Consider the following 25,899-nt stretch of genomic DNA (forward strand, 5'->3'; position numbering starts at 1 on the left):
GGGCGCCTGACCCGGGCTAGCCAGGGAGGTATTCCATACCACAGCACATCATGGCCGGGGTGGGGGGTAACTGGGAGTTACCCAGAAGGACACGGGCTTCTGGGTGGAACTCGTTTTCTTGGCCGGTGGTATTGTATTCTCTTCCCTTGTTATTTTCCCTTATCATTGTTGTAGTTGATAGTAGCGGTGGTGATTTGTGTTGTACATTGGTTGCTGGACTGTTCTTGTCTCAACCCGTAGGAGTTGCACTTTTTCGATCCTCCTCCCTGTTCCTCCGGGAGCGGGGAAGCGGAGAGCCCTGGTGGGGGGGGGACACGGACCTCGATTGTTGTCAGCTCGGCACCACTCACTGGGAGTGAGTGAACAAGTTACCTGACTGGGTTTAAACCACGACAAATACAAAAAATGAATATGCATCTAATTAAATTTCTCCTCAAAAGGCCTTAGAGCACCTGAGGAAAGAAGAACAGGTGAGGTGAGTAAAAAAAGTAGAATGAACAATGGCAACAAGAATTTTAGTCCAAGAATATCAGAACAAATGCCGTCTTTTACAGAAATGCTGCAGAAGTTTCATATGTCCATGAGCAGCAAACAGAAAACCCCTGTCACTTAGAAATTTTTAGTGCCAGAAAAATGGAGGCAATCAGCCCAGCTGAGATATGTAGCACCAGAGAATATATTTAGGATCCTCCTCTCCCCTGCCAAGTTTAAAACACAACAAAAACACTCTCCATTGTTTGTTAATTATATTTTAGAATGACCACCAACTCCTATAAACTTGCTCAGTCAGCATCTGCAGATCAGACATGGCAACCTGGGATCTGCCTATGTAAACCAGATGATTCATAAACATATTTTACTTTCTCTTGGAGAAGCAAATGGTACCATTTGTTTGCATTAAAATAAAAAAAAAAAATCCTTCTTAGAATTAAATTACCTATTTGATGCTTCTGCACTCCATTTGCATATACAAACACAAATTTTCTAGTTACTCACATGGTTATACTTCCACATATATTCTAGTGGGGAATACAACAGGGAAAAGCAGTATGCACTAATGACTACAACTCAGCATTAAGTATGTGTTCATGTCCATTAGCTTCATGTGTTTAACATGATGTACTGAATCAAGGACTAGTCCATACCCTATGCAGAACAGGCTGTACATAACTATTAAGAACGTAGATTCTTAATATCATGTCTTTAAGATCATGTTCAAGTTCCGAATTAGGATACCAAGAAATACTAGACACTGAGCAAAGACAGAATCCTAGAATAGTTTGGGTTGGAAAGGTCCTTAAGATCATCTAGTTCCAACCCCCCTGCTGTGGGCAGGGACACCTTGCATTAAACCATGTCACCAAGACTCCATCCAACCTAGCCGTGAGCACTGGCAGGAGTGGAGCATTCACTACTTCCTCGGGCAACCCATTCCAGTGCCTCACCACCCTCACAGTAAAGAACTTCTTCCTTATATCTAATCTAAACTTCCCCTGTTTAAGTTTGAACTCATTACCCTGTGTCCTGTCACTACAGTCCCTCCCCGGCAATCCTACAGGCCCCCTTCAGGTACCGGAAGGCTGCTATGAGGTCTCCACGCAGCCTTCTCTTCTCCAGGCTGAACAGCCCCAACTTTCTCAGCCTATCTTCATACAGGAGGTGCTCCAGCCCCCTGATCATCCTCGTGGCCCTACTCTGGACTTGTTCCAGCAGTTCCATGGCCTTTTTATGTTGAGACACCAGAACTGTAGGCAGGCACAGAACTGCTTCTAGTAAAATTGTTAAATCGATGTTAATACATACGAATGTATTCACATCAAAATCGTTTGAACTAACCATACATATATATGCTTACAGAATCACAGTATAGACACTGTCAGTAAAAAGACAGGTGAAAAGATTTAAAATTGTATGTTTTCAGTTACACCTATTATACTTTCAGAAAAGAAATCCTGCAAGTACTACTGCACAGAATTATGATCTTTCAAGATCTGGAATTTTTTCAATTAAGGAAGAAAACATTACTATTCTTCCTCAACTCTAGCAAAAATCAGAGAAATGGAAAAAAAAAACAAAACCCAAAGATATGAATTTACATTTAAGAAAAAGAAAATAGGGAATAATCTGAACATCTTCAGATATGTCTGAATGAATATCTAATTCAGAAGAGATAAATCTAGTAGATGAACACTATATGAAATAGAAAAGCAAAAAAACATACTAGCAAGTAATGAAAAAAGTAAACAACCTCAAAACAAACACATCCCTCCAGAGAAAAAACAAGACCAACCAATCAACCAAAATCACCAAAAGACAGACTAACCAGAAACAAACTTTCAAAAAAGAAAGTTCAGTAGGAAAAAGTGGTTTTGCTGAATAAATTAAAAAAAATTGAATGGAAAAGAACAGAGAAATAAATAATTGGAATTGATGCAGTCAATATACTGATCAAAACTTAACATAGTCTAGAGGTTTCATCTCAAAACTAAAATAACAGTTACAAAAAATATATTGATAAAATGATTCTAAATCTACTCAGTAAATTAATTAGTTAAATTAAATATTAATTAAGATAAATGTGATACTGGATAGGGAATAATTAGTGCTAAAGTTAGGAACAAAAAGCTTGATCTGGAATGCTGTGTACAACTGGTCACTCATGCTCCAAGTAGAGCAAGAATAAAACCTTTTAAGATATTCACAGGAACAGTATGTTGGAAAGGGAAAGTTGAAAAGCTGTATTAGAGGTCTCTAAAAATAAATCTTAGGAAGAATATTAGGAAGGATGAACCTTCAAATTTGAAAAACAACGTTTACAGGGTGAACAAGCACAAGCAGATAATAAATTCAGCTTGAAAAACAGATTATTTCTAGCTATCAGAAAAGTAGTGAATTCAGCTTTATGTCCCACTTCACCAATTTAATAGACTATATGAAATTGTTTTGAGTAAGAAAAAAAAAAGCTGTTACCTTTTTGAATCTAAAATTATCCAACAAACTGTAAGAATAAACAATATTTGTTGAGAAGTTACGCCTCTTTTCATTATAGAATTGCTTAAAAATTTTGAGGTATGCTGAGAACCAAGAAGCTAGAGTTCCACCTGAAACTGAACACAAAGGATTTAATCTTTAAATAAAGCATGCTAAGATGATAAAGCCTGAGGATAATATTATAACTAAAGAAAAAATAATAATGGAAAAATGTTTCCAAGAATTTTTCATTGAGTTTTGCTGAAATATTTCAGAATTTATTTGATTTGGATGAAACTAGAACATCTTGACATCTAATAAAATGAAACAGTATAACTGATTTTATTAAAATCCTTAAATTTATTTCAGTGTTTTCGTGAGTGAATTTATTTTTTATTCATTTCTGCACTGCTGTTCAGTATTCCATTTAGTTGTTTAATGAAAAAAAAAAAAGTGTAACCTTTTAATGATCACACCCTGCTTCCTACTCCACAAGCTTCCTTCTTTCTTTCACCAAGAAAAATAAGGCATACGGCAGAGCTGAAAAAAAAGATGCACTGTACATTCCAGTTCGCTTCCCACCAAACCCAGACTTGCGACCTACAGCCTGAGGAAGCAAAGAGCTGTGTCTTCCTACCATAACTATGCTCACAAGATAGATAGACCTGATAAACCCTACTAATGGAACCACGTTCACAGAGGAACTGCAATGCACTGAAAAATGAAGGTTAATTCAGAAAGAAGGGACTTAAATAGGTCATCAGAAGTGGCTTTGTACACTTGCTACAAATAATTTATTATATTCTTACATTTCTGCTGTTTCATTATTTTTCATTTTCCAGTGCTAAATCTGTATGCTCAAAAGCAAATGGAAAATTTTTCCATATTGAAAGGCTAAGACTACAAAGAAAAATCAAAACTGATTTGAAATAACATTTTAATTTAGAAGTGTTCATAAGTAAAATAAGGATTTTTAGCCTACAGCCCACAAGTTGGAAAGACACTGCCAGCAAAATCTTATGCTGAAAGTCACTTACTTCAGAAGTGAGAGATAGAAAGAGTTAATGGTTGAAGAGAGCAGGAAGTAAAGAAAATGAAGAGGAAAGCTTGACAGGCTTCAAGAGATATTATTGTTTTATTTCCTATTGTGAAGATTATCATTCTAGAGTCAATCACATCATTAAAGGAAACAGTATCTTCCCCAGTTGTTTATATCCTTCGCTTTCTTACACACTTCATCAGCTAACCAGCAGTGTATACAGTTTCATGCACTTATTTTTTAACAAGTTTTAATATTAATACGGTTAAAACATTCTAATTCTACATATTCAACTGTTATGAACTGTATTCCCCGCTAATTGCTTCTAAATCCCATCCAGTAGACTGGAATATTTCTCTCTGGACTATCAAACTGAATTAAATGTTGACTAGCAGTCAAGCAGAAATCAAAATATCAAATTTCCATATATCTAAATATATTCCTTAATAATCAGCACCTACTACTAGTAATACCTAAACATTAATAGTAATTAAATAAAATGTAAAAAGAAAATAGTAATACTGATAGTAATAGTAATTAAATATGGGGATAACATACTTGAAATTTCTTCTTTCATGACTCAATGCTTTTTAATTTCCTTTTATTTCTCTGAAAGAAAAGAATTCCAGATGAAAGTGTGCTATAATAATAATCTAGGATATTAAGTAAGCTATAAAATAGGCAATTTTTAGTGCTGCCTTTTTGTGTTCTCTATCTCAACAGAAACTTACATTTTATATAATCTACCGTTTAATAAGATAATTTTGCCACATTAAATAGGGGCTTTTTTTCACCAGAACTTCAAAAACTTTCAAACAGACCACTGCCTCTTCATTTATAACTCTCTTTACACTTTTTGGAATATCACATTTCATCAGTGTTTATAAGAAATTGTTCATCTTTCTGCTTAGATGCCATCATGTCTGTGTTTCAACAACTGGAGGGCAGTTTTTCCTGAAACCTCACACTTCCTAGGATAGGAAATGCTGTGCCTATTCTAAACTCAATCATGAAATTGGATCAGGCATATTTAACTGAATATGTTTCAAATAATTACTTCCATAGCCTAAAAATGTCAATACAGTTGATGAAAAACAAGTAAAAAGATGATATTTGCTCTTACACGCAGGGCAGTCTGAAGCCTTTACATTCAAGTATCAGTTCTTACTCACCTTGGGAGGTCTACTGATGTAAATAGATTTATTTGAATGAGCAAAAAGTGCAGGATTAACATTCTTGTCAATGAGTCACTTTATTCAGCTTCATACAATTCATGATAACTGCACTACATAAATTTTTGACTTTACATTGCCTGAACATCTACTATCAAAGGCTTTGCATGCAGAAACTCAACCATCTCTTGCAGCATCATTTTAACTATATGAAGATATTTTTAAAATCCAGCTGCCTAACACAAGTGCCAGCATACTATACTTTGTTCCTGTTACAGACAGGAGTAAAGAACAAACAAGATACCTTTAGATAAATCCAGCTGCACTAATCAGGGACCAAATGCCACTACATTGATTACGATCACAAAGAATATAAGTAATCCATATTAGGACACATTTCCTGCTTAAAGACTTTACTATTCACAAAACATCAATACTGATTTATACACATAGCATGCAAGTCAGAATGGACCATGCATAACATAAGGGATTAAAAAAAAAACAAACAAAAAAAACAATGAAAAGGGGTAAATAGCTAGAATGTCAAACGCACACTGAGGTAATGCAATCAATGGCAAACACTAAGCTTTTTAAAAACAAATTGTTAACACCTCTGAGGTTCATCTTAGCATGCCACCATCATGAAATGCAACTTTTCACTCACCAAAGTAGAGTTACGTGAAGCATCACCTGAGACCTCGGGTGTTCTTGTGCTGTTTGGAAGTCTGTGAGGGTTACGAGCTATCGCTTGGCACCAGCCCAACATTTTCTCCTTCCACTTATCCTTTCTTAATTGCTGAAATTCTGAAAATAATTTAGATTCCCTGAAACATTGACACTTTGAATTTATTGCATGCATGTCTCTGGAGGCATGCCTTTAAAAACAGCTTTTAAAATTACATCTAAACAAAGTAATAAACATATTTTTAGAAGAACATGTTTATTTAAAGTACTCCAAAGGGTTATGCCATGCAGGTTAGAAAAGAACTATGCACTTTCAGCACACCTTGCATGCATTAATACTATTTCAGTGTCAGCAAATACAGTGCCTTTTCTCCATGTTAAATCCACAAGTTGTCACTTTAATTAAAAAAAAAAAGTCATTTTAAAGGAATTTTATTATAAAATAACTGAGACTAGCACCACTCCTAAAACTATATAACATCTGGATGCAACACCCAACATCCCCTGAAACAACTAGAAATAACTGTAAAGCAATAGCAGTTATTAAATACAAATCAACACATACACATATATACTCACGCCCACACATATCAGAATACCTGGCTTATCTTGAAGTGTTACACTAGGATGTATTGTAAATGGCACAAAGTAATGTACACACCCCAGCAGTAAATGCTACACGCCGACTGTAAGATGCATGTGAACTTAGTTTTAGTTTGCAACAGTAACAAAATACCTTTAAGGTAATACTAACGCATTCTGCAAATGCAGCAGTACTAAGAGGGTTTTTAAGTGTAAGAAACCCTCCTAAGTGTTTTTAAAATTTCAGTCTACTTTTCCCAGTTGAAATAGGTAATGCAGTCATTCAGTGCAGAACGTTGCTAATAAATTACAAAAAATAACTTCAAGCATTTTTTTTTTCCACAACATCTGAAGCAATTTATAATCTGGTTATTTATAACATTTTTAAATTTAAAATATGCCATTCTGTAACACTATTAAACATAATAAACAAAAAGATTAACTTACCAGACTGAGTGTCCAGTACCCCAAATGAGGTTATTACTAGACTGAATAGATTTGAAACACACATACAGTAATGCCTTACAGTAAGACCTTACATGGTAAAATAGCACTTATTTAATGTCATTGAGTTTTATGTACTTTGACAGTAGGGTTTTGGGTTTTTTTCTGCTATACATCTCCATGCTGTACACAAGACATGCTAGTGTTTACAGCAGGCTTTCATCTTCTCATGTTTTGATTCTCACGAAGTACAGCCCCTCCTTTAAGTACTACTCTACCATTTCCACTTTTACCATAAGAATTTCCAAGTATGACACGCAGAAAGCTGTATTTCTCCACACAATCTCATGGAACTGATAGGAAGGAGTAAGTGAAAACTAGCCTTAGCTTTATTGCACTGGAGATTATTAGATGAGTGGATGAATGAGTCTACAGGTGAAATCACAGATTTTTCAGTCTCTTGAAATTTTAACATGAGATAAAAATATGTGACAGTAAAGCATTGGTAACATTGCAACACAGCCTGTTTCTACTATAAATTATTTCAGCTGTAGACTTACAAGAATTCAGCCCTCCAGAGCATGAATACAACCTGGCAAAGGCTTCACAATGAGAAATCCAGCTGAAACACCAACTAAACTTCTTGTCACCAATTTAGCAGCAGTTACAATCCCCACTGACTCAAAGCATCTACTGTCTTGCAAACCCTTGTTTGTTATGAGCGCTGGTCTGCGTTCTCCCATGATCAGTACGTTCCTGTTGTGCTTTTTCAGTTTTTTGGTTTGTTTTTTTTTTTTTGCAGATGCCTAGAAACTTAGGTTGAAGCTGGGTAGGAAAAAAACCAAAACCAACAAAATCAACTCTTACAATATAAAATTAAAAACCCACAAACAAACACCCCCCCACCCCCAAATGCATACAGAATATTTCCACCACTATTTAAAAGATACTTCTCCCCAGTGCACTGTTCAGATGGAAAACTTCTTGACCATTCTCCCAAAATTGGACACAAATTTCCAAACTTTCTATTACTAAAAAAACCCTGCAAAATCCAAACTTTAAATAGTCACTCATTCACTTCCTTCTCTGGACCAAGTGCACACAAACATGCTTTTTGCAAATGCAGAAAAATTAACCTAGTATATTTAAGATATGTGGCTGAAAAGATACCCTAGGGATAAAACATAGGGTTCCCAAGTTCCTAGAGCTCTAGGGTCAGTTTAAAAGTCTTCTACACCTACTGATGAGCAGCTGTTCACAGGAGTAGTAAGCTAAGGCTTCCTTTTGAACCATCATACTCTAAAAATCATTTACTAAGAGGGAAAGGGAAGGGCCTTTCTAATATTCTATTAATTCTGATGAATTATTATCTTATTATTTTAGGCTTGTATTTTAATATAGCTTTATGTGTCAGGCTACTAAGTTTGGTTCTGATTGTCTACCAAATTTTCAAGTGAGCTTTTAGCAGAAATGAACCAGTATTGCTGCATGTTTCAGTGGACAGCAAATTCTTCCAGACATGTCCTTAGTGTGGAGAAGCAGTGTAAATTCCACCACCTCTAGAGTCTAGTCCTCACACCTGGGGTGGATATAAGCCAGTTTAACCTGAGAATACAACTCAACATATCAAATACAACCATACAATGTGTTATGCAGCAAAGCTGGAGTTTGATCACAGATTAAATGGAAAAATAACTTAGTCTAGGGAATATTCTAAATCTTCTACAAAATTACATTGAACAGCTGGATGCTCCTTAGAACTTAGTACCTGAGAACACAAAAACATAAACCCCAGGCAACAGCTGTAGTTCAGTATGACAAAGGTAACTACTTGAAACTTTTATGAGTTTCTACACAGTCAAGACAGGTATAAGGCATTTTAACAATTTGCAACAGATCCTCTATAATATCAGTTGGAAAGAAGTTTAGGTACTCGAAGTTTTACAACCTTTTAAAAACCTGTTAGTTTAGAGCTCCACAGCGTCTACCTGACCCACAGGTGTAGTGAACAGTTGATGTACAAGATCAGTGCATGCCATCTACCTGCGGCAACAGTCCTCCAAAGATCTACAAGACCATTCCGAAGTGATACCACCATCACCCTTTTGTAAGTGATCAATCAATCCTTTCTGTGCTGCCTGTACCTGTGAAAACAGGGAATTGCCTAATTATAGCAACAGTCCTATTCTGTTCCTTCCGGAAACATTTGCAATTCTTTTCTGCCCTGAGGAATCAAAATGATGACTATCACTGTACAGTTCATAACTGAAAAGAGGACTTTTAATTTGTGCATACAGTTGAAGAACCACCACCTCAAACTGCCTGAAAAAAACAAATAATCATCCCCTATAATATTTTTAATTAAATTTTTACTTTATTAGTACTTTTTCAAGGGAGACAACTTTTACTTCTAATTTAGGCAAGCAAAAGGACATTGAGAATTACACATTAAAGTACATCTTGTACAATATTAAGACTAAATAAATAGATCCTATTTTAGCTAAGGATCATGTATTAACAATAGCCAGTTATATGAAATAAAAGCATAGTGCCTCCAAAAAAGTCCATTAATCTAGCAAGAGAAAAGAACAGTTAAGTTTAATTCAGGAACACTATTAGATTCAGGTAACAAAGACCTCAACAAAGGCTGCATTAAGATGAAGTACATCAGAAGGTTATGCTTTTGCAATCCTTCCCAGGATCCGAGAGCTACCACAGAACAGCAGGAAACTGAACATAAAACATACTGTTCTTTATCTAAGCTAAATAGTTTTGTTCTTCATGTTCAAAGATTCCCAAAAGCAATCAAAGTGCTGGTCTTTGTCCAGCAACTAAACAAGCACACTGTATGACTTGGGAGATCATCAAAATATTCCTGGAGTAGAGCTGCAGAAATATTGGAATGCAAATAGCCTTCAATGCCGAGCTCTGGTAAGAGAAGTCCCTGTTGTTCTTTGCATACCTCTTGCCTGAGTCTTCCTGTGACTTCCAATCAGTTATTCTAATCTGAACACACACATGAATTCATGGCCTGAATGCATTAGGAAGCACTGATAGCTTGTGCTCGTTTTGTGTCACAAGTGAGTCAAAGGCATTTCTCAACCAGCTAGTCAATAATATCCTGTGACTGTTGTGTTTCACAAGGACAATTCACTGCAGCCATAGATTAACAGCACAATAACTCTTAAATCTGTATGTTTACAAATAAGAAACTCAACCTCAATTTTGAAAATTATCTATTAAAAGAATTAATATTAGAATTTATGTGATTGTATCAACAGCTGTAAGAGTCAAGTACAGTTCAGGGGTGGTTCTTTAAAGTTGGGGGGAAATTAGTTTTTACATAAAAAGGATACAATTATCTGTAAATAACTTTTTTTTTCATCAGAAGTGCTGAGTAGGATCTGCCCTCCTAAACTAAGATATTGCTGAGTCCAGTATTTAATTAAAAAAACTTGCAACATCAGTACCTTGAAAGGCCAACAAGCTAGTAAAATGTTATCTCCCTGACTAATACTTGCAGCAAGTTATGTACTAGTCTCATTAAAATAAAATAAATGCAGAAACCAACAGAAATCAAGCAGACACGCCCACAAATTATCCATCTGACACCTAGAAACATGGTACCAATGAGGACTCTAATGATAGCAGTTTTTTGTGTATATATACACTGGATATACACAATCAAAAACCTCTGCATTAAGTTGATGTAAAAATCTGAATTCAGACATATTCTCCTATTCATTAATGACTGATTTAAGAAGTGCTTCTATGGCACTACTTGAGGAGTAAACCCAATTATGCACAAGTAAATGAATTTCCCTAGCTGTAAAGATAAAAAAAGAGTTGTCATTTAACTTCATTATCTTTACCAAAAGTGTCATTTCATCAACTCTTTACAAAAACATAACCACAGTATCAGCACCCCTCTTTAGAGAATTAGAAGTTTTACTGTAATCAAGTTTTCTAGAACTTGCTTCAACTGTTTTTTAAGCCTGCAATGTGTCAACTATACCATCTTCTTAAATTACAACTATAGCATCTTCTTAAATTACAACCTATATTACCCAATCAATTTTCAGAGACTATAAAGTGGCTATTTTGATGCTCCTATACCATAATTAACCATATCATTATTTCCAACCAAAGACAATCTTTGTTTTGTTTTTTTCTGTTACACTGATGTATTTCAAGTTGTACTTAGCCCTTCAAGACATTGATTCCTTTTTGTCATAACTAAGGATGCAAATTTCACTCATTACTTAAAACAGTTTAATAATTGAAAACAAATCAATTTAGCATGATAGGCACACAAATTATTGCAGCTAACATTCCATAACCACTATACTCAAAGAGTGACAAGAAAGCTTTCTAAGAAAAGTCTTTTGGATTACTAAAGATATAAAAATTATGGGCATGTTTGCCTTTATAATCTCACTTTTTTTTTCCTTCACAATGAAATCGTATTGACTTTTTTTTCTAAAAGGCTCTTCCTCTTAATACCACAGCTACTCTTCCTGGGAATACTTTGTTTATCCAAGGTTTGCTGTCTCCATTGAATTGTCTTCCGAACTTTCAAAAGCAGTGCAACAGTATGTGCTCCTGGCATGTTCCTGTCTCCAGGTGAGTGATGAAAAGGTGCCTAAGTTTTTCCTCAGGACCTCTCCATGCAAATTCCAGATGCATCAGATTCCCAAGTACAAAGGAAGTTGAAACAAGCATAGATTTGAGAACAAGAACAAAGTACACGCTTTGTGAGTTTGTATATATTTAGCCATACACAATTACCAAGAAGCTTAAACCAAAGCTTGAGTCAACAATAAAGTCATGACTGGTAAGTGCATGTGTTAAATCCACACCAAGCAGCTGGCAGATTTCTTCAGGAAAGCCAGAGAAATAGCAGAAAATCCACAAGAAACTAAAGCATTAACTAACTCATAAAGTTATGCATGCAGTTACCCAAATGCACAGGGCATAAGAAGCTAAAGTCTTTAATGGACTTTGTTCTGGACATGTAAAAGGAAAAGTCTATCTCACAAAGCTTTACCTCACTCTTACGTGGCTTATTTAGAGAAGAAGAGTATTTACGGTGTAAGATAAAACCCACTTTGAATTAGGCAGACCTAGCTATTAAAGTAAAATATTAAGACAGAATTGTTTGGGGTTCTTTTTAATCCAATAAAGGTTAATACGTCTGAAAGACACAACCACTAACACCCTTATTTTAAAGGTTAGATAATTAATACTGAAATTAAATGAATTTTTAAGAGCAAAAGGAAAATCGCATTAAATCACATTTGATTGTCAGAAGCACACACGCAAAAGCATGTTAAGACCACACTTGGTCTAACAGAAGTATCTCCCATTTGTCAGAGAGTTAGTTTTAACAGACATTCTTCTACCAAATAATATGTTCTGGGCAGTCATAAACCATCCTCCTTTGATAACCCTAAGCACAGAAATTTAATGCTTGTGAGCAGTTCAGATATGGCCCTTGTGATAGCTCAGCCATACAGCACCTACACTACATGATGATCATCACTGCTGGGAAAAAAAGGCATATGCTGTTGCTTAGATATTACTGTTCTTCATAATGCTCTCTGTAACAACTCCATTGCAAGACAGGATATATCAGAAGGCCACTGCTTCTTTATCTTTGCTGGTCTCTTAATTAAATTTTTCTTACCCAATTTCAAATAGTCTTAAGAATATCTTTTAAAAGAAGTAACATCAGAACAACAGGAATGCAATCATTGCACGCAAATTAAATTAACAGAAACACTTCTATGAAATTCTTACCTGTTCCAGTAGGTTCATTTTGTATACAGACAAGATAAAACTGTTTTTAATTTTTTTTTATAAAAACTTGAGAATAATAATTGAGCCATCACACCCAGAATATTTTCTGAAGGTGTTTTCTGCTCTTTAAGGATGAAAGAAAATGTGGTTATACATTATTGTGTTTTTTTTTTTTAATTCACAGTGCTTAAATAAATGTTGTATGTAAAAGCATGTTTGACTATTGCATTTGACTTTTTGTATTTTATTTCCCAAACAAACATAGTATAAAAGCATTACCATTAAAAAAATACTCATCAAATGGTGAGTAGTAGGTTAACACTTTAAAATGGTATTTCTTTTGTATTATTTAGGTATGTTTCACCTCATTTTTTAAAAAGTTCTGTTATTAATTAGGCTCAGGCTTAATTTTAAAATATTTGAAGGAACTCTTAAGAATTCCACTAATTTTAGAGTGCCAAACTGATATTTACCCAATCTGCTGGCACCTCTCCAGATTTATCTTTTTCAGCAAAACTTTTCTATTTATTTCACTAAGTTAACTTAAACATAAAACCTGAAAGGTTTAATCCTTCGACTTTGTTTTCTACTCAATTTCTCCAGCTATTTCCCAATTTACTTTTTTACAGCAGCCAGCACAACAATAATTGCTTCCCATAATTATGCCATCATTATTATTATTATCTAATGAGAATGCCATTTAGGTAAAGTATTATTTCAGCTATTGAGTGATACTTTTTTACTTACGCATTCACTTTTAAAGCCTGCTTTCTATTTGTTTTCTGGAAATTGCAGACAAGAATTATCAGAGTAATATGATTCAAAAGTTTAGTCATAAAATTACAAGCCTTTAGGCTTACATATACTTCTTACGTAAGGGACCGGTTATTTAAGCTGTTGCCAGTAACTACAGCATTAGGCCAGTAGGCCAGTAATTATTTATAACTTAAATAACCGGAATCCCTTTATCCTGAAAAACCTGAATAGGCCACCTGCCATGACTTCTTCCTAGCAGAGGTCAGACCTTAAGCCATGTTGTTCATGTTATATATTAGAAGTAGGGCAGGGGTTGTAACTATTTAATGAGCTTATTTAATCTTTATTAAAAAGGAATCCAAGTTTTCTGCCTTCAGGAGATCTGTCACAAGTTTTCATCAAACATAATTTAGCTTTTTTATCAACTATTAGGTAGTATACACAGTAAATCCTTGATGACAACATAAGCCTTCTCCAAAATATATAGCAGAATTTTCTTTATTATGATGCATACAACTTAACATTCCTAAGTGTTTTAACAAGCGCCTTCCAACAGCGTATCATGTTTCACCTTCTGATTTCAAGTCTGTAAGTTTTTAACAAGGAAATAGCTGCACCTCAGTTTCCAGAAGTGACAGACTCTTCTGTCAACTAGCATTCAAATAAACTATTTCATGACTACTGATCAGTTACACAATACCTACAAATATGTATTGGTGGATGTGACCTTATTGTTCACTAATCAGTAGTAAATTCCTTATAAACATTATTTATTAAAAATAAAAATCAGCTAAACACAATCAGAAACCAATCCAACAATAACATTTTATAAAAACTTACCTAATGGAATATGAGGGAATACAACTAATGATATTGAGAGCTGAACAGAAATAAAAACATTATATTACCAGACCATAATGATTTACTTCCCCCCCCCATTAAATTATTGGCGTTTGCTTCTTTGTAAGATGAAAACAGTGCAAGACATGCAGTTATCATAACCACAATTCTCATGGCTGTCAGCGAGCTAAAATTCACACAGGTCACATACACATCACATCTATAACACACCGTTTTTCACAAACCATTAAAAAAAATCAAAGATGTACTATTTGTTGTGTTTGCTAATTAAAGTGTCAAAGTAGGCACAGCATCAGCTTCTCTCTTCTACTTCAAAAAAACACTAAGCACAAAATATGTATCCACCATCTTGCAAGTATTCCCAAAGAACCTCAGAGAAAGACATCAGCAAGGATACCTACAAAATGTAACATCATAAAACTAAGATCTTGAGCGTACAGCTGAAGACAAACACAAAGCTTAATGGCTCAGCATTGCTCCCTGGCTCCCTTTACTGACTGGATGTTACAACCCTGCTGCGGTTGTGGTGCAGCAGCACAGGCAGCCAAATCTCACCATGTGCCACCCAGAAAGTTTGACTTCTGCTTCTGACAATCCCCTGAAGAGTTTCTCTAACTCTAACAAGCTCTAACAAGCTTCTCTAACTTTGCTACTATCCATACCACTTTCTTTTAGGCTATACTGAACACCAGCACTGAAGTTGAAACAACAGTACACAGTATAGCATGGCACAGCGATGCCCATGGCAGAAGTGGGATGTGACCTAGCACAGCTATGTAAGCCAGTGCAGTCCTGTGCAAAGGTACCAAAGCTGTTTAACTGCTGTACCAAAGAGCAGCTACATGGCTAAGCCGTAAGCCTTGCCCTCATGAGAACTATTGCACTCACAGCGGTGTGAGACCTCCTTAAGCAGTCACGTCTTTTCATATAAGCTCAGTGCTAACTTGAGTAGCTTTGCAGTGTCATTTAATAAGTTACCTTCATCTATTTAGTGTGGCTGTGCCCCATAATACCTGAGCACCCCATAATTTTCAATAATGTGTTTTCTCATAATCTCTGTGATATGAATATGCTATTCCCTCCCTTTTAAGACGAGGTGTAACAGACAAGCCTTAGCTTTCCAAAGATACATTATACCACTGATGACCTGAATATTAAATGCTGCCTTCAGGATAACCATGTTTTTGATTCAGCAAGATCTGTAATCAAAGCCTTCCACAGCCTTGACAGGCAATATAGTTCACTGACGCAGCATCTCTCCTGTGCATAATTACTTGCTATGGCTGCCTCTTTTTTTCATCTTTTTTTCCCAATGCACTGTTTTCCCTATTTTCTGAAAATTTGTCCCTTTTCACTTAACGACCCTGTCTGCTTCTGCCTTCAGCACCAACCTATGTGCCCTTTTTCTAATCATTAAAACATTTAGCATTTCTCCTATAGAAAACTGCCTCTTGAGCTGAGACATAGGTTGTGCCTCTTTTCTTTAGCTGACCAGTTCCTTGACATTCAAATTTTATTTAGACATGCACATATTTTACACTGAATTCAGATTTGGTTTTTTTAAGGTTTAATTAACGCTTGTAGTACTTTGACATTTCAAGCACTTTGTTATACCATTAATTATCATATACATCTCTAATCACAGCATTTTTACATGAAAGCTCTGTCTCATTTAAAGCAAGCAAGCAACCAACCTTCCACTCTAGTGCTGTTTTGTTTTTTTCTTAACCCTCTTCAGAAAAATTTATTAAACTAAAAATGTTTGTTGAAAGAGCTAATAAATTTCACCAACATAATTCTGGCAAGCTGCTAGAACCAACACATCGCAAAATTAAGTAAGTGCTCATAAAAATATATCAACAGATCCATATAATATGAACAAAACGATTTTCAGCACATTATCGGGAAACTTGTTTACAAGTTTGAAATGTATGCCATGCTACAAGTCTCAATGAGTTAATTGGAGTAAGTACACTATTTCCCAATCCCATTCCATCATCTCTGCCTCAAATGTATGAGTGGACTGAAAACATGCTTGCTAAGTACTAGTTCAACAAATGATATTTTATTAAGGATCCTGTCTCTGTATATAGTTCCACAGAAAACAAGATTGCTTCAGGAAACATGAAATAATAGAAAACAGGTGAATGCAAAAGCACATCTAGGTAGTTGGCCCATATTCAACACTTATTTAGAAAGCTAAACAGAGAGAAACTAAATTTGAAAGTAAAAGTTGTATTTAACCACAGGCCAGCCACTCGTAAAACTATGGAGCATTTCAAGTAGTCTTATGGGGAAAAAGAAATGTGCTGGTGAAAATAATTACATATAGGCAGGCTTCTTACTGCTACTGAAGTACTTATTTTAAAAGACTCCAAGCAAAAACTGAAGATCTTAGCCCCTCTCTTAGTTTTTGCAGCACCTGAGGTACAGCAAATTCAGGTCAGACCCCTGATAATTGGGTGGAAATAGATGGGAATAAGAAAAAGACAAATAGAAAAGCACAGACAAGATACTCAAATAATGGGGTCAAACACACTCATCTGTGATGTGAAAAAAAGGTAAAATTAAATGCTCATAGAGTATGTAATAAAGCATCAGGAAGAGAAATCTTATAGCCCAAGATGACAGTGGTCTTTGGGCACTTTCTAATAGCTGAACTTCCATAAGCATGTTTAAGAGCTCTTAAATCCACTTTACAATTCTTTATGGCTGAGTTAAGAAGTGAAGGACAGTCTCTTAATCCTGTGTCCATGCTGAAGCTATGTCATATTTTGAAAAATCAGAACCTCCCCAGACTGACAGGAGAGATGTGCCAGTGTGTTTAGACTGACAACCCATTTATCTGTGCCAAGAAAGTGCTACATAAAGGGTGTCCTCAGGAAGGGACAGACTATTCTCAGACACAGAATATATTTATACCATGTGTATATATTTACTTAAGTCTTCACTGACAACACAAGGGACTGTAGTTTGCTTAGTGTTAACGGTTGTTGTTAATACAGATTAATATTATGTATTTTGTGTCCTACATTTCCTGCACTGTAATAGAAATTACAGTAGAGAGGCTGTAGATAAGTAGACAGGTAGGCTCTTATTCCTAGCAACTGTGTTCTTCGCTATTTCTCTATCCTTCTGCTTTGTGACTGTTAAGAATGATAGTTCTTGAAGGAAAATCCATTAGGATCTTTAAAACATTTCTAAGCTACTTACAGAAACAACCTACAGTTATCACTATCTCGCTAGTAGATTTTGAACTAAGAATATAACTCTACCTGATCTAAGATCACATCATCATGCAAAAGAAATAGTTTTTTTTTTTTTTTTTAATGATTTTTAAATGAACGTAAGACAGAAAGAAATACATCTTTCTGTTATCATGCATGCAAAAATTCATCTCAAAGTTCCTCTCCCACCAAGTAAAAAGCCCATGAGTGGCAGCGCAGAATGAAGCTGCCAGCTCGTATTTGCTTTTCAGCAGAGCAGTGCCTCTAATACAGAAGGAATACTTCCCAGTTTTACAGAAGGCATTATGAAGTCCTTAAAGTTACAAGAGTATAAAAAAAAGTCCTGAAATAGAAACAACACTGGAATTAAAATATGTTTTGCTTCATGTAAACTCAGTGCAAGTATGAAGAGGCATAGTATGAGAAGTGTGAAAATTACACATTTTTCTTTGCTTGCCACTAACTGCTCCCACACTGGGAAGAAAAAAAAGTACTAGAATGTACATTTTTTACATTCAGAGACTGGTAAAATAATCAAAATGTACAAAAATGAAAAATATCAAGCACACTACTTTAAACACTACTGGAGTTTACTAATCAAGGTTTTCTTCGGTGTAGTTACCACAGTAATGTCAGGGGATGCTGACTGTATTAAATCTAAATAAATTTTAAGACAATACTACACAGACATACTTTATTGATAACCATTAATCAGTCCAGGCAATTTATCAGGTCAGCAGAACAAAATAGTTCTACTTAATAGCCTACTATCCAAACCATGAAATATGTTATGCTCACTCATTTTTGCCCCTTCTATTAAGATTATAGATAGTTGAAATAAAATTTCTATCATAAAGTAATTCATCTACAGTAGTGGGAATTCTGGTTTGCAAAGTTTAAATCTTTTTCTTTTCAGATAAAGAACTAACAGGAAATACTCAGTCGCATTCCCAGCACGGCATCAGTTTAAATTCCCTGTGAAAGTTTAGACTCACCATTCAGTCCATATTTGTACAGAATAATTAATTTCTTTCCTTCATTCATCAAGCAGCTGGTAAATATGTTAAACATTCTCCTGAAAATGAAGCAGCAAGTAAATCTTCTAATTTGTGTCAAACCAAACCAAGACTGCTTGGCGGGTGACAAGTAAGATAGGTAGACTCTCCCAGTACCTGTGCCCCACTGACTTCTTAGCCATTTCTCTATCTTTCTTAGGTATTTCTCTATCCTTCTGCTTTGTGACTGTTAAGAACAATAGCTCTTGGAGGAAAATCTATTAGGATCTTCAAAACATTTCTAAGCTACTAACAGAAATAACCCATAGTTATCGCTATCTCTCTAGTAGATTTTGAAATAATCATACATTCAGAACTGATGAACTACACATTGCTAATGAAGTAACTGTGATAAAAACATTGTAAAATAAGTCATCACAGAGTTATTGTTGTCACAAATCTAAATTTCAGCCATATGCTTAACCTAATTCTAAAGATCCAGAATATCTAGATATTTATATTTCAAATTCTATTTTCCAACAAGCATGAATTAAGATATCCATAGACTATTCTTATTGTTTTATAATGAGGAATCTCAGATTAACAGAAAATTGGCTTAATTAGCTTTGAAAATTTGAAATAGGTTTGCTTGACAGTACTGTTTGCTAATAGTGAAGCATAAATACATTCACAATAAACAAAAGCCAAAAGAAAATCTTAAATTACTCTGCACTATTGCATGCATGGTTTTGATCAGTTAGTACTCACACAGAGATGAAACCTGGCCTTGACTCTTTGGCTTCACATAATAACTGGAGATTGCCCAAGCAACTTCTGCTGTGACTACCTTTAGGAAAAACATTAGTAAAGTTCTTCAAAATTATTAAGCTAGGCACCTTCAGAACGAAATCAGTTTAAACCAAAACAGATAGCTATGAGGTATGTCCTGTTTTGTGCTGGAATAGAGTTGGGGTTTTTTCTTAGTAGCTGGTACAGTGGTCTCTTTTGAATTTAGCATGAAAATAATGATAAAACACCAATTTTTAAGTTGTTGCTCAGTAGCACTTATCTCAATCAATGACTTTTCAGTCTCATGCTCTGATAGTGAGGTGGGGCACAAGAAGCCAGGAGAGAGCAGAGCCAGGACACCTGACCCAAACTACCCACAAGGGTACTCCATACCACAGCACATCATGGCCAGTATATAAACTGGGGGGAGCTGGCTGCGAGCTACCAATTTCTGCTTGGGGATGTGCTGGGCATCAGTCAGATGGTGGCAAGCAATTGCATTGAGCATCACTTGTCTGTCATGAGTTTTATTCCTCTCTTTTCTCTATTATTATTTACTTGATTTCAATTACCAAAATGTTCTTATTTAAACTCACCGGTGTTTAGTTTTCTTTCCTGTTCTCCTCACCATCCCATCAGGGAGTGAGCAAGTGGCTGCTTAGTTGCTGGGTGGGGTTAAACCATTACAGGTAATAGGGAAAATGGGAAGAATTCTAATAAACTAAATCCTGCTTCTTTGACCTCTTACAGTTCTTGGTGGAAAGTCAACAGTATGATGAACAAAGAATAGAAATTACTATTTAGTTGGACTCTCAAAGTACTTCAGGTCATAGCTTCTTGAAAAATATATTTAAGTAAGTAATCACGAGCAGCAGGGAAAGTTCTGTCTTGAACAAAAACATGTCTCATTTGAGCAACAGTAGCCAGGAACAAAAGAGCTATTTCTATTGTGAAAAGAAGACAGCTGCAAGGTTTTACATTAGGGTCTTCCAGTTTTGAAAATTGGAAATTGTCATTTGAAGGAAGTCACTGAAGCTGACAATTCAAACAATAAGTTGAAAAGATACCTCACCAAAATTGTAACAGCCTATTATACGTGCACTATAACCTCATTAGTTCTAGTGTCACAAACTACTTTTCCATGCATTACTTCATACACACAGTGCAAAATAATCACTTAACAGAGAAGAGAAAAAAGCAGAACATGAAACGATGTTTACTGTACTGTCCAGATCCTTCTTTAAAATACGAGTTTTAATTTCCTCATAAGTTTTATTATAGCATTAATAAGCACACAGAAAACTCTTCATTGTCTACACACCATTAACCATGTAGGTTACAAATTAGTTGTGCTTCTGTGACAGTCACAGATTTGGTCTTTGTGCAGAGACAGCCTGGCTCTGAACACTTACTTTTGCTGACATGACTTTTTTACATGACTGTAGCCATATGGGTTATAAAACTTGAAGCAGTTTAGGTGTGAAATGGTTATTAAGCAAGTCCACACCCAAGCTGACTTCTGAAAAGCCATGCAAGCACTGCCCTTCCCAGGAGCCACAGCCTGCAAAGGTTTGCTAGTAAAGCCACAGCATAAGCACATGAAGACAGCTGGGGCCACACTGCACCTGAGCAAAACTTAATTGATGCTTGAGGCACCAGAAAACTTTGTGAAAGGATGCCCAACCACTCCTGGGTGAATCCATTTGAACGAAGGTGAGATTACTAGTTCTCCGTAGATCAAATTCTGCTATGTCCTAGCGACATATTACCTAGGTTTTCCATTATTCCAGACCGAAAAACTGATTGTTACATGCCAAAGTTTTCAGAAATTAGTTTTACAACTCCACAAAAATCATTCAGGCAACAGCTCAGGATTAAGTTTCTTTATTTTTTTCTGATTCATGTGAAATATAGATGTCTGCCTCTTTCCACTCCTGTACACCTTTTAAGGGAAAAATGCTTCTGATAGGTATTTCTCCTGGATTTATGCAATAAGCGACCTTTACTGGGACTGGATAGCATGAGAATTAGGAAGGAAAATTTTCTCCCTCAAGTATTCTCTCTTTGGTTCTTTTACGGGAAAGAAAAGATATTAACATTTATACCTTAATGGCATTTTCATTAATGGTAAAGCATTTTAAACCTGTGACATCCATAAACTTTATTTGTGAGGTCTTTCATAGGTATAGCATGTTATTTTCTTTTTCACCTCTGCAACACACTGCACTTTATACTGCAAGGAAGGAGAATAAAAACTGCCTTAATAACATTTGTTTCTTACCACTTCTACCATATTCAGAAGGCTAAAGCAGCCCTATACATGATTTACAAAGCCTAAAGGAGGGTGACAGACTTGCAGTTTCATTTTGCCCAAAAGCTTTGTCCTTGCCAGGTTGCAATGTGTCATTATTGAGATCTGACCTAAGCTGTCAGTAATCCTCTAAAAATCAATAGAAATTTAAAGTTTCGTGGCTTAGGAATTTCATTAATCCTTAATTCTAGATCAAAACCTTATTGCAAACAAATATTATGTATCTTCCTCAGCTATCTAGTTCCACTAGATCTCTCAATTTTTAACGGGCTTTATTCCCTCTGCACAGTTTTGCACAGCATGAGGAACATATGGCCTTATGCATTTAAGAAGGGTTTCTAAGAGTCTGAAAAAAACAGAAATCTCATATTTCAAGATTATGTTTCACCTCATTAAGAAAATCTGTATTATTTGGTTCAAGAACTGACTCAATGAAATCTGTCATTCCCATAATTTCAAGGATCATACAAATAGGACATTTGAGTGTTAAACCCATGGGAACACAGCTGGTGATTTTACAAAAACTTTTGAAGGCTATGAAAAGTGTAAACTTCATCACCTCTACCACATCCTACAATTTATGTCTCACATAGAAGACAAACATCTGCTCCAAAAATTAAACAAGAAGCACCTCACTACAAAACCACAGTAAAGTTTGCCAAGAAATTACTCAGCTTAGCAGGAGAAATAGTCAGTAACCAATCTGAATAGTCTCCAGCTTCAATAACTTTTAAAAACATCTAATATCACAGAATTTAAGCTTATGGCTCTGTACTGAAACAAAACCAAACCAACAACATCATTTCCCCCCCACAAAAACTTAACAACCCCACCCCCCAAGTTATAACCAAACATCCACTAATTTCTGAAACGATACATCTATGGTTTGATTATTTTTTCAGTAGCGCTGAAAAAATAGCATATAGTATAATCTTCTGAGACCACAATTCCTCTCAGAAAAAAGACTAATATGCCCATATAAATGTACCTTCCCTTGTTGTTATGCCTGATTTCAGCTCATGTTAAAAAAAAAATATTTTCTAACACAAAATCTTTTCCAGGGTGAAACAATTACATTCAGTTTTGTGTGAATAAGCATTTCTATTAATGTAAGTTAGAAATGAATAGGTTGTCAGCCTCAGATAACACATTAAAAAAGTTACTTGGCCTCTCTCCTATGCTGTCAATCATTAGCTCACTGACTCATTAGAGCAACATTTGAAGAATCAAGGATTTTAACAAAGTAAAAAATTGTATTCATGTAATGAATATAAAAAAAAAGACAGAAATTGTATCACAATGGGATAACACTAAAATTTCTTGCCTGAACACTCTTCTAAGCAATGACTTCCATATTCTCTCTGCTACAACCGCAAGACTCAGCAAGCCTAGCTTGCCTGCAGTATGGTAAACCTCTCTTTATAAAAGGACTGGAAGCAAATATGCAGTAGAAGGCATAGACTGGCATAACATTCTCAATACTAGAAGCAGCATCAACTTTACATGTTTTAATATTGTTTGACAACCTCTGAAAAGATTCTATCTAGCTACTCTAATTAAAACACAACAAATACAACACCTCTTGTGTGATGATCTGGACAGCATCATAACAGAATTATTACCTAAAACTACAACTTAGAAAGCATTTAATTGGAATATCTTGCTCTTCAAGGCAGTCTTGATTATTTGGAGCACTTAGCTTTTGAGTTGATGCTCAATTCCTGTCTGTCATTCTCTTGAAATCCTTTAATTCAAGTTTTAAAACCCTAAAGTAGTGAAATACAGTTTCTTATGGCATATTTTTGAACAAATGCAAAGCCAGCGGAAGGAGGGTGAGATTTGTCAGGAAAGCACAGCTTTGGTGGGGAGAAACTTAGATTTTAAATGAGTTAAAATCTGGCCTGGAAAATAAATACTTTGCCAAGAGGCCCAGCTGTAAAAGAATCAGGAATGGTCAGGAACAGTATATACAATCAGATCTATTTTTCCCTTGTTGCATATGCTGCCTGCGTTCTTCCTTACATTCATGACTATGTCCACATAGATGTTATGAGGAAAGAAATCCAAGCTTCTGTGTGGACACAGCACGACTACAAAGGGAAAAAAGAGATAACACTTCTGTTAGTGCCCAGAGATATGACAGTTTTGAGTGAGAAAAGCAAGTACCAGAGCTTACAAGAAACCTGTTTTCCAAGCACTTTTAGCAATAATACAGCCACTTCTGTAAGGCAAATTTTTATAAGTACTAGTCATAAGTGTACATTAATACCTCAGTGATTTACAGATTGATAAAATTCATAGTTGTTTTTTATTAATCTGTGCTACTCAATGTTTTATGATAAGAAACTGAGGAAGGAAGATAAAAAATTGACTAGTCCAGAAATGGAAGAGGTGTGTGCTTTTTACTTAGTGATCACATTTAGTGGATGCCTTCTGTGGTGTTCCTCTGTCACCCTCCATGAGGATTTATTTAATACTTTCTCAGCAGTAGACGAATATTGCTGAAAATAGGATCTGTAACACACTCCACAACTTGCAATCTGTGTTCAAATTCGGCATGCTGACAGCAGCAAGCCAGTCCTATAGTGAAAGTGACGTCCTTTAAAAATCTCTTACTTCCTCCTGTTTCCTATATTCTCCTACTCTAAACATTCAGATGGCAGATATGCTCAGTTAAGTATCACAAAGTAAATACTTAAGTAGTAAAAAGTTTAGCTATACTGCAATTTGTTTCTGATTAGTAGCAATAAAAAAAGGTGCTGCAGGCTCAGCATTTCTTTTCCAGTGTTTGTTATGAAATGTTGAATATAACATAAATTTTCCAAATGCAAATGCTGACAAATCAGCCTGGGCTTTGAAAAGAAACTCCTGTCTTCTCACGTATTACCCCCCAAAAAAAAACATTAACAAACCAACATGTTACCCAGAGCGCTCTCTTCGTACCTTTGCAATTCCACTGTTTTTCACACAGATCAAGGTGTCTGGAATGTATTAAACAAATATTAATTGCACACAAAGACCAAAATCAAGTCTATTTATTTATACTGTCTTCTAACAGTGTAATTTAAAGTAATTAAACAGGAATAAGAAAATTGTTTTCAACTGCAAAGCACAGTGGCACTCTACATAGGCTTGTAGTTCAATAAAACAAAACTTCAGGCTGAAATAAGAGACTTGTAAAAAAACAGTAAGTTACTGTGTGATAGATGATGGCATCATAGGTAACAGGGCAAGCACAGACTGGAAAACTCTAAGTGATATATACCAATGCAGTCATCCCTACATATATAGGAACAGTTATAGGTAAGCTCTGAGATTGAACTCATCCATCAGTTTGCATATGCCAATGTAAAATTGACACAGTCAATACAGAGCTCATAATAAAAGGTAAGCAATTGACTGAGAGGCTCAGCAAACACTTGAAACTGTTTTTAACTATTCGGAATAATATTCTCAGACATTTCTGTAGGTTTTGTATGTTTTATATTTAGGCTAGGATAATTCACCTAGTTCCAACCCACCTGTCATGAGCAGGAATACCTTCCAGAAGACAGGGTTACTCAAAGCCACATCCAACATGGCCTTGAACACCGTCAGTGATGGGACAGCCACAGCTCTGGGCAACCTGTTCCAGTGTCTTTCTAACCTCATAGTGAAGAATTTTTTCCTAATATCTAATCTAAATCTCCCCTCTGTCAATTTAAAACCATTCCCCCTTGCACTGTCACTACATGCCTTTATAAAATGTCCCTCTTCAAATTTCTCGTAGGCCCCCTTTAGGTACTGGAAGCTGCTCTAAGGTCTCCCCTGAGCCTTCTCTCTGTTCTAGGCTGAACAAGCCCAGAGCTGAACAGTACTACAGGTGGGCTCTCACTAGAGCAGACTAAAGTGGGAAAACCACCTCTGTCAACCAGCTGGCCACAATGTTGATCAATGGCAGGGAAGTAAAGATGAAAAAATATATAGATAATAACATTACTACCATCATGATTGCTATACGGCTTATTCATTCCAAGACAAAGTAAAATGTGGTTACAAATAAACTCTTCAAAATCACAAGTTCATTATTAAAAAAATCTTGGATAATGTTAGCCTTTCACATAGTATCTTCCTCCACTTCTTAAAAGTGTAGTCCACCAGAAATGAGTAAGTCATCTTATTCTTATTCGGAAGTACCAAAAACACTATGTAAATTGCCTAATGTCTTTGACATCTGCATCCTACCCTTCATAAAACCTCCAAAGCCTCATAAAACCAGATGCATTGGTAA

General features: G+C 35.6%; 1 protein-coding gene across 6 annotated transcripts in view; it reads right to left on the bottom strand.

Annotated features, from left to right (window-relative positions):
• Positions 1-25,899, bottom strand: part of MARCHF1 (membrane associated ring-CH-type finger 1) — a 158,552-nt gene that overhangs the window by 89,702 nt on the left and 42,951 nt on the right. For 2 of the 6 annotated variants that reach the window (XM_057419176.1, XM_057419182.1), the window contains exon 2: positions 5,846-5,985. The exons of 3 other annotated variants lie outside the window; for them this stretch is intronic. In XM_057419176.1, the coding sequence (XP_057275159.1) occupies positions 5,846-5,947 (102 nt within the window). In that variant the 5' untranslated portion in view covers positions 5,948-5,985. Of the gene's footprint in view, positions 1-4,567; positions 4,619-5,845; positions 5,986-25,899 lie in introns of those variants that run through there. One more of the 6 variants, XM_057419179.1, reaches the window with a different exon arrangement.

This window comes from Pezoporus wallicus, unplaced genomic scaffold, assembly GCF_028554395.1.
Source record: "Pezoporus wallicus isolate ANWC-B61680 ecotype Strahan unplaced genomic scaffold, APGP_CSIRO_Pwel_v1 contig_2384, whole genome shotgun sequence".
In the NCBI taxonomy this organism is placed as follows: Eukaryota; Metazoa; Chordata; class Aves; order Psittaciformes; family Psittacidae; genus Pezoporus; species Pezoporus wallicus.